This window comes from Vombatus ursinus, unplaced genomic scaffold, assembly GCF_900497805.2.
Source record: "Vombatus ursinus unplaced genomic scaffold, bare-nosed wombat genome assembly UNPS02014768.1, whole genome shotgun sequence".
Lineage (NCBI taxonomy): Eukaryota > Metazoa > Chordata > Mammalia > Diprotodontia > Vombatidae > Vombatus > Vombatus ursinus.
Window position 1 is genome coordinate 24591072 of NW_020954546.1, and position 13026 is coordinate 24604097.

At 45.5% G+C, this 13026-nt stretch overlaps 1 protein-coding gene across 1 annotated transcript in view; it reads right to left on the bottom strand.

Moving 5' to 3' along the window:
* Nucleotides 1-4032: 4032 nt before the first annotated feature.
* CPD (carboxypeptidase D) overlaps nucleotides 4033-13026 on the bottom strand; it is a 66819-nt gene continuing 57825 nt past the window's right edge. Inside the window, exons 16-21 of the mRNA XM_027861772.1 lie at nucleotides 11900-11995; nucleotides 10333-10397; nucleotides 8635-8766; nucleotides 7180-7365; nucleotides 5962-6061; nucleotides 4033-4872 (exon numbers count right to left, since the gene is read on the bottom strand). Of these exons, the coding sequence (XP_027717573.1) occupies nucleotides 4646-4872; nucleotides 5962-6061; nucleotides 7180-7365; nucleotides 8635-8766; nucleotides 10333-10397; nucleotides 11900-11995 (806 nt within the window). The 3' untranslated portion in view covers nucleotides 4033-4645. The remainder of the gene's footprint in view (nucleotides 4873-5961; nucleotides 6062-7179; nucleotides 7366-8634; nucleotides 8767-10332; nucleotides 10398-11899; nucleotides 11996-13026) is intronic.

Consider the following 13026-nt stretch of genomic DNA (forward strand, 5'->3'; position numbering starts at 1 on the left):
GCACTCACAAGGCAGGTAGACTTGCTGCTTCAGTAAAATCAGTGTTGTGTATTTCAGAAAAGAACCTTGCCAGTGCTTTAAAATATGACTGTTCTTTTGTAGTCATGGTTCTAGTTGTGTTTTTTTTGGGGGGGGGGGGGATGGTGGTGGCAGGGAGTGGACCGGACCTGTGATTTCACTGACATCCCCCAAGAGGAAACTCCTCAATGCATGTCTACACCTGCTCCACAATTTAGGGTCTTAGTGATCTGACTGGGGCTCTGAGAGTTTAAGTGAGCTGCCCAGGGTCAAGGACCTGCTTGTGTGTCAGAGGCAGGATTTAAACCCACATCTTCCTGACCTCCAGTCAACCCCCTCTCCAGCCATACCACCTCTTTCATAATTACTGATCTTTGTTTTTTTCTTGTTGAGAGGATGATGAGACAAAACACAGAAAAAGACAGACATCATAAAATAACCTTTATGCAGGATTATTAGATCTGTTTACATGTTTAAAAAAAAAGAAAGGACCTCGTTAACAGATTTAGATTTCACATAAATTACAGATTGGCTCTTTAAAAAAAATACTATCATTCAGTTCCACATCAAGTCCTTTTGAATTTTTTTTTTCTTTCTGAAGGCACAGTGCATGTTATACGCCCAAGCCTGAAGTGGTTGAGATGAGTGTGGATCTGCTGGGCACCCTGGTAGAAACAGCTACAATAAAAAGTTTGTTCCACAGAAACCAAGCATAGCATCATTCTGGGAAAATGGAGCGTGTGGGGATTTGAATTTGAAGCCGAGGAGAAAACAATACATTCAGGCCAATGACCCAGAAGGACTTTTGGGTGACCAAGAGGGAAGATAAGATGGCGCACTTGCCTCATGCTGCTGACTTGAAGTGTCAATCACACATATTTACATCATAATTGGAACCCAATTGCCTCTAAATGTCTAGCAAGCTTCAAACTCTATTTCTGCCACGATGGGAAATGGCCAAGCCAGCATTCTGAAGTTCGGGCAGTGGGCTAGTTATTGCTGGAGATGCAAGATGAGTGTTGAGGGACAGGGTCCTGGGAACTAGAGGACCCCACCCATCCTCAGGCTGGCATCAATCAATTAAGGACCCTAATCACCAAATCAAAGAGATGCTTCAACTAAAAGAAATCGGAGGCCCAAAGATAAAAGGAGAGGTCAACAAAATGAAAGTCACTACTAAAATTGAATTTTGGTAAAGAACATTAAAGCAAAACTTTGAAGTTTCAGTTGACTGGCTGTTGCTGGTAGAAGTAATACTGGGGTTTCAAGAGAGCCTCTTAATATAAAGTAGGGTCAAACCTAGTGGTACCAGTGCATTTCTGGTGGGATGAGAGAAGAAACCAGGGACCTCTAAAACTGAGGCTGGCTATCAGAGTCAGCTCCTAAACGACTGCTCTGGATCACCTAGGACTCCCCGATGACAGCCTAGGAACACAGAAGTTCAGGAAAGATCTTTTATTCAATTTTGTCAAGTCACAATCAACTTCATTTAGTGTACCCTTTTTCAGCTGAGCACCCCCACCCCCATCCCCAGGCCAACACCCCCAACAGGCCCCCTGTTTCCCATCTGGATAGATGAGGAGGTCCCAGGCAGAATTCCCTTCAAGAGGAGCGAAAAGCATCCCACACTTACCGTGGCAGGTCACCACCCACTGCTAACATTCTCCTGCAAAATTCAGCAAGAGGGCAGCGTCCTTCCCTGAACTTACTCAAGTTGGTCCACCTCACTGGACCAAAGGACCCAATAAAAGCATTTTTACACAAAATCGGACAATTTCATTGTTACCTAATAGGTCAAATTGCCTTTTATTAAGGAGCAGGCATACAAAACCGACTCACCAGGCCTTGGGAGTCAAGGCACAAGTTGAATCTGAGCAACATTTCTCAAGACTGTAATGCTTGTGGATTTCCATGACTCCTCAGGAGCTTCAAGGCTCCTGGGATAGAGCACAGAGAGGGGCTAACTCCCTCCTCTCTCTGGCTCCAGGACACAGGCAGCTGGGCCTAATATGGCTAGTTTGGTTCCACAAACAGAGACATGAAAGAAGGCTGAGAACCCTTAGGGTGAGTAGCCACACGTCCAGGACACTCACAAGAACTGAGGACACAAGCTGGGGACACCGAGGCTCTGGAGCACACTGGCATTTTTAGGAACTCCTCATTGTAAGACAGAAAGGTTCTATTTTTCCTACCTAACAAAATGTAGAGTAGAATTTGGTTTTTCTTTCAAAAAATTAAAAAAACAAAATGATCCAAAGAACTCAATGACTCCCTTTTCCCACTCCCCTGCCCATGCTCAACTTGTCCCCCAATGGCTGGAAGATGCAAGCAGAAGGTAAGCTTCTGGAGGGCAGACCTGGGCTGTCTCAATTTTGTCCTTCTATCCCCAGCACCTAGAATAGTTCCTGGCACATAGCAGGTGCCCCATACATTCTTGGTGAATTCAACTGAAAAACAAAATGTTTGAGTTCAAGGAAGAAGTAGAGATTCTTAAACCACCTTCTGACAGAAAGCATTACTCTTGGCAAGTGAGCACTGATGCATCTCTCATCTCAGGCCAATGGCATTTCCTTCCCACCTGCACTGTCCCAAGTGGAACCTGCCACTCAAGTTAAAATGAAGCTGAATCCAAAAAAAAATTTTTCCAATTCCAATTTTTTTTTTGTGAGGCAATCGGGGTTAAGTGACTTGTCCAGGGTCACGTAGCTAGGAAGTGTCAAGTGTCTGAGGCTGGATTTGAACTCAGGACCTCCTGGCTCCAAGGCCGGAGCTCTATCCACTGCCCCACCTAACTGCCCCTTTTTTTGTTGGTTACTTGATAAAGCACTTTGAAAATGAGGATGAAATGAGTCTAGTAACCAAAGAAATGTTAAATTATTATTAAAGGGGAAGGGATAAAGACTAGTAAACTTGTAATAACCATTACTTTGGCACCCCATGAACTCCTCCTTCAGAAGAACAACTTAATTCTGACCCAGCCCAATTTAAAATTGACCCTCATCAGCTTCAGTGGCACAACGGCAAATCCTATTTCACCAAGTCTCTGGATGCACTCCCTACCCAAGCTGTGCTGAATGTTACTGGCTGGCCCTGATTCACTCTAAGGAAGGGTTCTGGGATGGAGGACCGATGCACGGATGCTCACTACAATCCCAAGAGACCCTCGATCTGCCATTAGGATACTGAAAGGTTATCTGATATTCTCATCATCCCCTGACTGTAACTCACACTTTTGCCCAATTCATGACCGTGATATTCAACATGATAAAATTCAAGCTATTCCTGTTTTCCAACAACTTCCTCACCCAATGCTGCTTGCTTGATGGGCGACAGCCATATTTGAAGACCCCACCTCCCAACTGGAGTTAAATTAGAGAGGAGCCATCAAGGGGGCCGCTGGGATGAGCAGCTCATGTGTGGGCAAGGGCCCGAGTCTGTGACGTCAGCCTCGCTCCGCGCTCAGCGAGGAGGAGGAGGAACTTTTGGCAGCTCATAGCATGACGCCGTCAACGCTGACTGGGCTGAGGAATAAATGATAAGTGGTGGGGTGCTGTGGGTTTAAACACGGGTTAGAAATGTGCAAAAGAGGAGGCCCCTCCTCAACCCTTCCAGATGCCATCCACAGAATGCAAACCAGGAAACAGGCTGGATGGGCCAGATGAAGCAACATGGCGAGCACAGCGCACCCAAGATTCCCGGTTTAGGGAAATGTTAACAGCAAGCATCCTCCTGGTGATAAGCCCGAGCTGCACAGGCCCCTGCAGCAGAGTACCCATGGGTTTGTTTTTAGCTAGGTTCAAGGCAGGCAAACTGAGTCATCCACTGTTAAACCCTCCCCCCACCCCTTCTGAAAGCCTCGTTAAGACCTTCCACTATGATGCCTACTGGCTTCTCCCTGAAAACCCGAATATTAGGCTTTGTGAAATCTAATGAGAGAGGTAGTAAGATCCCATTTTGGAGTTTAGCATGACAGCTCCCAATTGGTTTTAGGATAGAGAGAGAAGCCCCAGAAAGCCTTTTCTTTTCTTCTCTTAAAACTCAATTTAGCCTCCATTACATGTAAATAATAAAAGGAAACTCCAGTTACTTGATAAACTAGAAGAAAAAAATCCTCAGAAGGTTGAAAGAAACCTAGAACTTTAAAGCTTCATACCACTGATGCTGATAGCTATCCCTGCAGGTCTTGTTTCAGGGAGAGGGAAGTAGGGGCCATGTTAATAAGGGGCAGAAGCTAAAGCCACTAGCAAATACCCGGAATGCAAACGCAACATCTACCAGTCAGCTCGATGCTGCCATTAAATGAGCCAGACAGCTGGGTTTTTTTGGGAAAAAAAAAAGGGGGTGGGGTGGGGGGACGGGACATGTCTCGTCCCACCTCTGATGCATAAATAGAAAGAGATCCAAAAAAAGAGGAAAAATAAAAAGATGACAGTACATCGAAGGAGGTCCAGATCTTCCGTATTCATGGAGGTTACACATTTTTTTTTTAGCCAGTTCACTTTCCTAACAGCTTTCTGGAGATGCAGGACAGACGGTCGCCTGCCCGCCAGGCACCAACACAGCATCTTCCGGAAGCGGGGAGCCCTCCTCCTGCTCAGGACGCAGGCGGGGAGAGACAGCGGGCGGCTCAGTGTTTGCTGGAATACAGCGTCTCCTCTTCCGTGTCTGTTTCGTCCTGGAATTCGTGGCTTAAGAGGGACTTCTTGGAGCCCGTGGACATCAATCGGATCTCGTCCTCATAGTCATCGTGATGCTGCCGGAGCCGATGGAAGCCGTCCTTGTGTCTGTTGGACTTGATGGAACAGACGCACCAGATGATGCAGGCTGTCAGAACCAGCGCTGACATGGTGGCACCTGCCGAGGAGAAACAAACACTGAAATCAGGGAGCAGAAGAGTCAGAGGGCCACTCTGCCACTTAACTACCTGTGTGACTTGGGGCAAATCACAGAACCTCTCTGAGCCTCAGTTTGCTCGTCTATAAAATGGCACTTGGCATAGAAGGTCACCTCTCAACATGAGTTTTCATGTTTTTGTTCTGGCCCAGCTGGAAGGGCTTTGCCCTAAATTAAGGGTTCTTGACCTTTTTTGTGTCCCGGACCCTGCCTTTAGCAGTCTAGGGAAGCCCATGGACCCTTTCTCAGAAGCATGTTTTTAAATCCATACGATAAAATAAACAGGATTACAAAGCAAGTCAATGATATTGAAATGTAATTGTCAGAATATATTTTTAAAAAAACAAGGTCAGAGACTCCAGGTTAAGACCCCACCCCCAAACCTGCTGCTATTCAAATGCCTCTTGGGAGCCACTGACATCCGACTATGGACCCAGTCCGACAGTAGCAGGTCCCTGTCCTAAGGATGCTGGCTTGGGTTCACACAAGCACTGATCTTGAGCTGGAAGGGCCCTCAGAAGTCCAGGAGTACAACCCCATCATTTTACAGAGGATGAAACTGAGGCCCAGAAGTGAAGTGATTCGTCTAGGGTCACGAAGCCAATAAGTGTCTGAGGCAAGATTTGAACTCAGAGCTTCTTGACACCAAGTCTAGCATTCTATTCACTGAGCCACCTAGCTGCATACTTTAGGGGGCAGAAGACCCGAGTTCAAATCCAGTCTCAGACACTTAGTGGCTATGTGACCCTGGACAAGTCACTTAACTCCTGTTTGCCTCAGTTTCCTCAACTGTAAAACAAGGACAAAAACAGCACCTACCTCACAGGATTGTTGTGAGGATCGAAAGAGATGATATTTGTAAAGAGGTTAGCACAGTGCCTGGTGTGTAGTAAGAGCTGTATAAATGACGGTTCCCTCCCTTAGGAAGTCACTGAATCTTAAATCTAGAGATGGAATGAAACAAGGAGGTGTCTGCTCTAGGCTAAGGGCACCCACTCATCCCATTGTGTCAACAGCATGGAAGAAGACTTCAAGGGAGGGAGGCCTTACCTGCTACAGTCACCACAAGCTCCCTGGGCAAGCCAAAGATCCGGTTGTCTGTGTCAAAGACGATGACCACTGAACTGGCCGCATCATGGTGCACAAAGACCTGGGAAACCAAAGCTCATGACGTCAGAAAGAGAGTCTGCCTATGACGGCAAAGGCAACAAGATGGAGGTAGATGGTGGGTCCCACGATGGGGACGATAGCTGAATAAATAAATAAGCGAAAGGGTGGAAAAGCGGCTCTCCTTCGTTTTGGGTTCTGCTGGGGCCTTCCCCACTAAGGCTGCCTTCCATCGCTTCTGCATCTTATAGATACCTATTTATTTGCAACTTGTTTTCCCCATTAAAGCATAAGTTCCTTGAGGGCAGGGGCTGTTTGTGTATCCTCTTTGTAGATGCCTGGCGCATCTGACAGTTGGCTGAATGATCATGGGTCGATCTCTTGGTGGCAAAGTCGTGGGAAGACATAGATAAGTGTCAAATGGGATGGGCAGGCTGGAAGGTGTGGCAGGATGACAGCTAAAGACAGCTAATAAGGTTCCTGCCATGGAAGATGGGTTTTCCTTCCCCCTAAAAGGTGATGAAACCATCCCCAAGACTTAATTGGTCTAGGGAACTAAGACTCATATCACTGATGTAGCCCAAAGCAAGGGACGTTGGGGGACTCATTAGGTTGGACACATGCTTCTGACCAGGCACCCTAGCACAGTAAATGGGGAGGCAAGGGAGCTGCAAGCCAGCTGAACCAATGGCCTACCACCGGTCAATATCCTTTCCTTGCCTTGGCTCAGCAAATTCTCCTTTTATGAAATGCTAGGTGGCCCACACATGTCTCATTTCATTCTAATCCCAAGCTTGAACTCCTGGCTCAAGGTAGAACAAGATGGGCTACGTGTCATTGGGAGGTGCTCCCAAACTGATGAGGTCACACATTTATGTCAGCTGAACATCTGAGAATATTAATGTAACAGAATCTATTCTTTCACCATGAAGAATAATGAATGTGAAGAATGTTTTTGAAAAGGAAGGGGACGACTTTTATGATGGACGTGAAGTCGGAGGACCTGGATTTGAATCCCATTTTCTACCTTTATGACCTTGGGGAGGTCATTTCCCTTCTCTGGGCCTGAATGTCCTCATCTATAACATGAAGGGGGTGGGACCAGATGGCCGCTCAGGTCTCTTCCATCTCTAACTCTGACGTGTTACTCAAGTCTCTCACCTGGGAATGCTGGGGCTGGTAGCCATCAGCTATGGCGTTGATGTTATGGAAGCCAGGGGCTAAGAGCACATGGAAATAGCCGCCCTCTTTTGTGTGCACCTTGATGCCCTCATTGAGAACAATGACTGCCTTCGAGACTGGTTTTCCACTCTTGTCCTGGACAATTCCATGAACTCCCTTGTGAACCTGGACAGAGAAAGTTGAATAAATGGTCTGCCATTTTGATTTGTTTTTCAAATTCAGGCCCCTTTTGCTATAGGAATATTATCATACAGCCAGAAAGGCTAAACTTGAAGAATTCCGAACAACATGGGAAGATCGACACGAACCGATACAGAACCAAACAAACAGAGCAAGGAGGACAAGAGACACCATGACAGGGTCAAGGAACAGATCGCTAAAAGGAGGTTGAACAGTGAATTAAGTGGAAAACCTATAACGGTCCCAGGGAATAGATAACTGCACATACCACTTTCTCTTCTCAGAAGAGAAGTGGGGGCTACCAGGGCACATGGTAAGGGCTGCTTTTGCTTAACCATCTTTTCTTTGCGATGGAGGAGATGACATTGACCTTAAAACAAAAACCATCATTAAAACTTAATTTTTAAAAACATGAAGTATAGTAGAAGGAAAACTGGTTCTAGAGTGAGAGGTCTGGACCTAAATCCCTTCTCGGATACTTCAGACCTGTGTGACCTTGGGTAAGCCATATTTCTTCATTGCAACCATTTCTTCATATATAAAATGGGGAAGGGGGGAGGTGGCCTAGATGGCTTCAGAAGTCCCTTCAAACTATACATATATGACCTTAAAAAAAAAAAGAAACCCACCTCTCAGTCTCAGTTTGTCATCCCAAGCCTAGATCTATGATCTAGAGTCTACAAAAGGACCTTGGCTGCCATTTCCTCATAGATCACCTCGGAGGTCTCTTTTAGCTGTCACGATCCCCAGGCCTCAGTTTCCTCAACTGTAAAATGGGGGATTTGGACAAAATAGCCTCCAAAGTACCCTTCCGGCTCAAGATCTACGAGCCTAAGAAATAAAGGCCTCTGTCTGAAAATTTCATGCATTTCAGGGGTGAGAGCTCAAGAGAAATAATATTCTCCCTACAAAATCTGGCCTCGTCTCCAGTGCTTCATGGTTTGAGAGACAGAGGTAGGGAAGGAAGAACCAATTCTCTCCTTTTGAGCAGAACTAGGAACAATGGATGGGCAGAGAGACCAATTTTCAGGCTCAATACAAGAAAAACCTTCCTAACAACGATGACAGTCTCCAAGTCGAATGGCCTGCCTCTGGAGAGGGTGGGCGCGTCAGGCCCCTCACCCAGAGTCACTCACATCTTCAAGGAGAGGTTGGACAACCACGGAAAGGGAATGTGGTCCTGTCCAGGTTGGCCAATGAGCCAACTGAGCTGCCATGCTGCCACCTGAGTCTACTTCAAGAGGAAAGTCTCACCTCCACCAGCATGCTGAGAAGGGATTTCTTGTTCTCTGCCCACAAGGTAGGGAGTTGTCCAGCACTGGGGAAGTAACAGCAGCTGGTGTACACAGTGATCTCTGGACAGTGGCCATACGTGACACTGTAATCCTGGAAAAGAAAGTCAAGATGTAAAAATCAACAAATAAGTCGGGAAGAAGAAGGATGTTTTGGGAATGGAAGATGCCATTGATAAGAAAAACAAGAAGAACTATAAGACCTTTCTGGGAATATAAAGCATCCTTCATAAATAGAAGCCTTCTCAGACAAGGGACTCATTTCCAAGATACATAAGGAACAGATCCAAACTTATAATTAAAGGAGCCATTCCTCAGTTGAGAAATGGTCAAAGCATATGATCAGGCAATATACTATGGAAGAAATGCAAGCTATCAACAACCATATGAAAAATATTCCAAGTTGCTACTAGAGAAATGCAAATTAAAGCATATCTAAGGCTCTACCTCATACCTATCAGATAAGCAAAAATGGAAAAAAAAAAAAAAGAAAAAAATGACCTATGTTGGCATATGTTGAAGGGGCTGTAGGAAAGCAGGTACGCTGACACACTAGGAGGGCTGTGAATTACTGGTCCAGCACAAAGCAAAAGGAGAAGGACTCAAGTGTACAAAAATATTTACAGCAGCTCTTTTTGTAGTGGCACAGAACTGGAAACTAAAGGCTGAACAAATTATGATACATGAATATATTGAGGAAGACTATTGCACTATAAGAAATAACCAAAGGGAAGGCTTCAGAAAAACCTGGTAAGACTCATATGAACTGATGCAGAGTGAAGTGAGCAGAGTCAGGAGAACAATTTAGATAATAACAACAACACTGTAAAGACAATTTTGAATGACTTGAGAACTCTGATTAATGTCATGACCAAGCACAGTTCCAGAGGACTAATAAAGCCTGCTACCCATCTACCAAGAAGAAGGGCAGAACGAAACATACATTTTTGGACGTGGCCAACGGGGAGTTTGCTTTCATGATGATGCACATTTGTTACAGACGTTTTGTTTTTCTTATTTTTTTTTAATAGGGGTGGGGAGAGAAGAGGGAGAGAAAATAAATGTTGTAGATTTTTTAAAAAGTAAACCAAGAACAATACAGATCTGAGGCTGCAATGGACCCCACCTGGGAGGGGATGACAGGACAGAAAGGACACAGATGTAGTAAAATGGCCAGAGCAACTCTCTTTGTAATTGTAAAATGCCAGGAACAAATCACGTGCCCAGTAATTGAGGGAAGGGCCAAATACACTGGCATATAACTCAAGCAGATTACTTTATCATAGGGAAAAACTGGAAGGCTTTAGGGGAGAGTCAGGAAAATCTGCCTTGACATATCCTGGCTGTGTGGCTTGGGCAAAGTCATTAACCTCTTGGCTCCTAAGACACTCCTAAGACTCTCGGGGGCAGAGCAGGTGCTGACTTCAATCGGAAGAGAGAGTTACCTTACTAAGAGTTTCATACACCAATGAAATCCCTCGTCTGTACCCCCAGGCCACCCAAACCGTTTAAACTATCCAGGGTAGGGTAGAAGGGATGGGTTTGTCTGTTGAGAAATCAATGTTTTGAAATGAAATTTATTGGTTAAGGAGAGAGACAGAGAGACAGAGACAGAAACAGACAGAAAGGGAGAGGAGGGAGGGAGGAAGGGAGCAAGTACCTTCATGCTGCCCATGTGTCCATGCCATTCAGCCCCACGAATCACTCCTCCTGGAATGTTCTCATCTGTAAAAACATCCAGAAATATGAGGCCAGGGACAAACTAAGCATGCCACGCTGTTGAAGCCCCAGACACAGTGATGGGGCACCTTGATGTCACAGATTAGCTCAGCTATTGGCCAGCAACAATGTCACAATCAGAATCACTGCCACTGGACTGACACCAATGGACAACGCAGTATAGGGGAAAGGGGACAAAATTTGGAGTCAGCGGTCCTGGGTTCAGTTCCTGGTTCTCCAACGTCCTACATGTGTGTGAGACACCTTGGGTACTTCATTTCCCTCTCTGGCCTCAGTTTGCTCATCTAGAAAATGAAGGGATTTGGATGAGACGATGACTGAGGCCCCTCCAGCTCTAGATACAAGGCTCCCATGGCCTATCTGGGACCCAGTTTCCTTTTTTGGTAAAATAACCTCTAAGGTCCCTACAAGACCTAATAATTCTATGATCCTAGAACCAGAGCCGTAACTGGACATTTTGGCCTATTAACCCAAGCCCTTAAATCAACAAATGCAGTTGAGATCAGGAATTAAGAGGCTTCAACGGCACATGTTACTGCTGAGATGTGTACTCTCTCAGGTACTTACTTTGTATATTATATTTTGATCAATAGTTTATTACTTATAATTTGCTTATATTTACTTTACATTATATACAAGTCATAAATTTAGTATGTAACATAAACATGTTTAATTTATAAATGTAATAAAATATAAACTATAAATTTTATTTTTATATGCTTAGATTTACTACTTTTTTAAAACTAATTAACATTCAGTGATTTCAACCTACTAAAGGAAGTCACATATTAAATTTGTGGATGCTCTAAATTCTGGTATCCCAAGAAAATTTTCCCGTTGTCCCACGGTAGCTATAGCTCTGACTATAACAATTCAACCATCCAGTGGCACAGGATACAGTCTGATGGTAGCCAGTAGGCAGCCTTGTATAACGAATAGAGTGTTAGACTGGGGATGAGGGAGATTTGGATTCAAATCCTGCTCTGGCCACTTCCTGGCTATGTGACCTTAGTCAAGTCACTTAAACTCAGTTTCCTCATCTGTAAAATCAGGGGGCCGGAATCATTGATTTCTCAAGTCCCTTCCAGCTTTAAACCTATGACTTTTAACGCAGGAAGGCTGGAAGATATGGTACATCCTCTTCCCCTACGTCTTCCTCCCCAAGGTGGAGACAACAAAAGGGGATGCCAGGCAGCAGCAAGAAGGCCCAAGATGCCGGCTATCTCTGATGAGTCAGTGCGGCAGTGGGCACTCCCAAAGAAGCAGCGGCACCAGACGCTCCCCAAGGCTCGCACCAGCTCTCCAGTTCTATACATCTGTGAAGCCCCAGATGTCATCAGCTGGGCAGGTGGGTACAGAAGGGACCTCCTAGCTGAAGCCCAAATGCCCCAGTGGAATAACTGTCTACATAGTTAAGTTTTATCACATTCTAAGAACCAAAAAGCCCCCAAACAGAGGGAGGGACAGCAATACCAACCAATACGTACCTGACTTGTTTGGGCAACTGGGCTGCCCCATGTGCATGGACGGGTGGTTATTGGCATAGAGAGATGCCAAATGCCGCAGAGTCTCTTTGTTTTCCACTACAAAAGTAAAAGTTCCCAAGTCAGTGGAGGGAAGGGTCCATAGGGAGACAGCTTTGAACTTCCAACTTCCGTCACTAGATGAGAAATTAACTTACTTCTCCATCTGAAATCAAAGTCTGTCTCATTACCTAGTTAGATAAACGTTGATTAAGCACCACCCATGTGCCAGATGTAAAGCTAACCTATTCAACCAGAGGCTGATAAGCTTGAGTTCCCCAGATTTGGTGACGCTCACATGTTGGCTGCCATATTAAATATGAAAGCTATTTTCCTGCAGACAGTATGCTAAGGATGGGTGGTGTGTAGGAGAGGACCAGAAGTCATAAAGTCTAGGCCTACTCTTCTACCAGCTTGCTGGGTGACTTTGGGCAACTCGGCCTCTGCACCCAGAGTTTCACCATCTGTAAAATGGGGACAATACTCGTAAAACCTGGGCTCACTCATAGGGTGGTCATGAGGAAAGGGACATATAAACAGGAGATATTATTTTAAAGTTCCATTCATTTCTGGATGGGAGACAACACAGGATGGTGGAAGAATGTGGGCTCTGAAATTAGAGGGACCCAAAGGCAGAGCACGTGGATGAAGAACAGCTCCCTATGAGCTCCACAGTCATAGAGGGCTGACAGCCATGCTGGGGAATCCAGATATCCAATTGCGTGTAGAGAATTTTAGACAAAGAATTGGCCCGGCACTAAAAGGAGCCTGCCCTGCCATCCATGGGCAAGGCCATGGGGTAACCGAGAGTGCTGAAATCACAGGATTAATTTTCTGAAGACTCAGGAAACATAACTCCAGCTACGTCATAGCAAGTGAGCAGCCGGGATAGCAATGCCTGACCTTTGGGTCAGGTGACCCTTGTCTACACACACATGCTGTGGGCTGGGGTCACGCCAGTCACAGTGATTTCCACTGGCTCACATCTAGGGTTCAGATCCAGCCTCTGACACTACCTGTATGATCCTGTGGAAGGGCCTCTCAAGTCTTTTCAGTTACAGTTCTACAGATCTCTGAACCTCTTGGCTCCC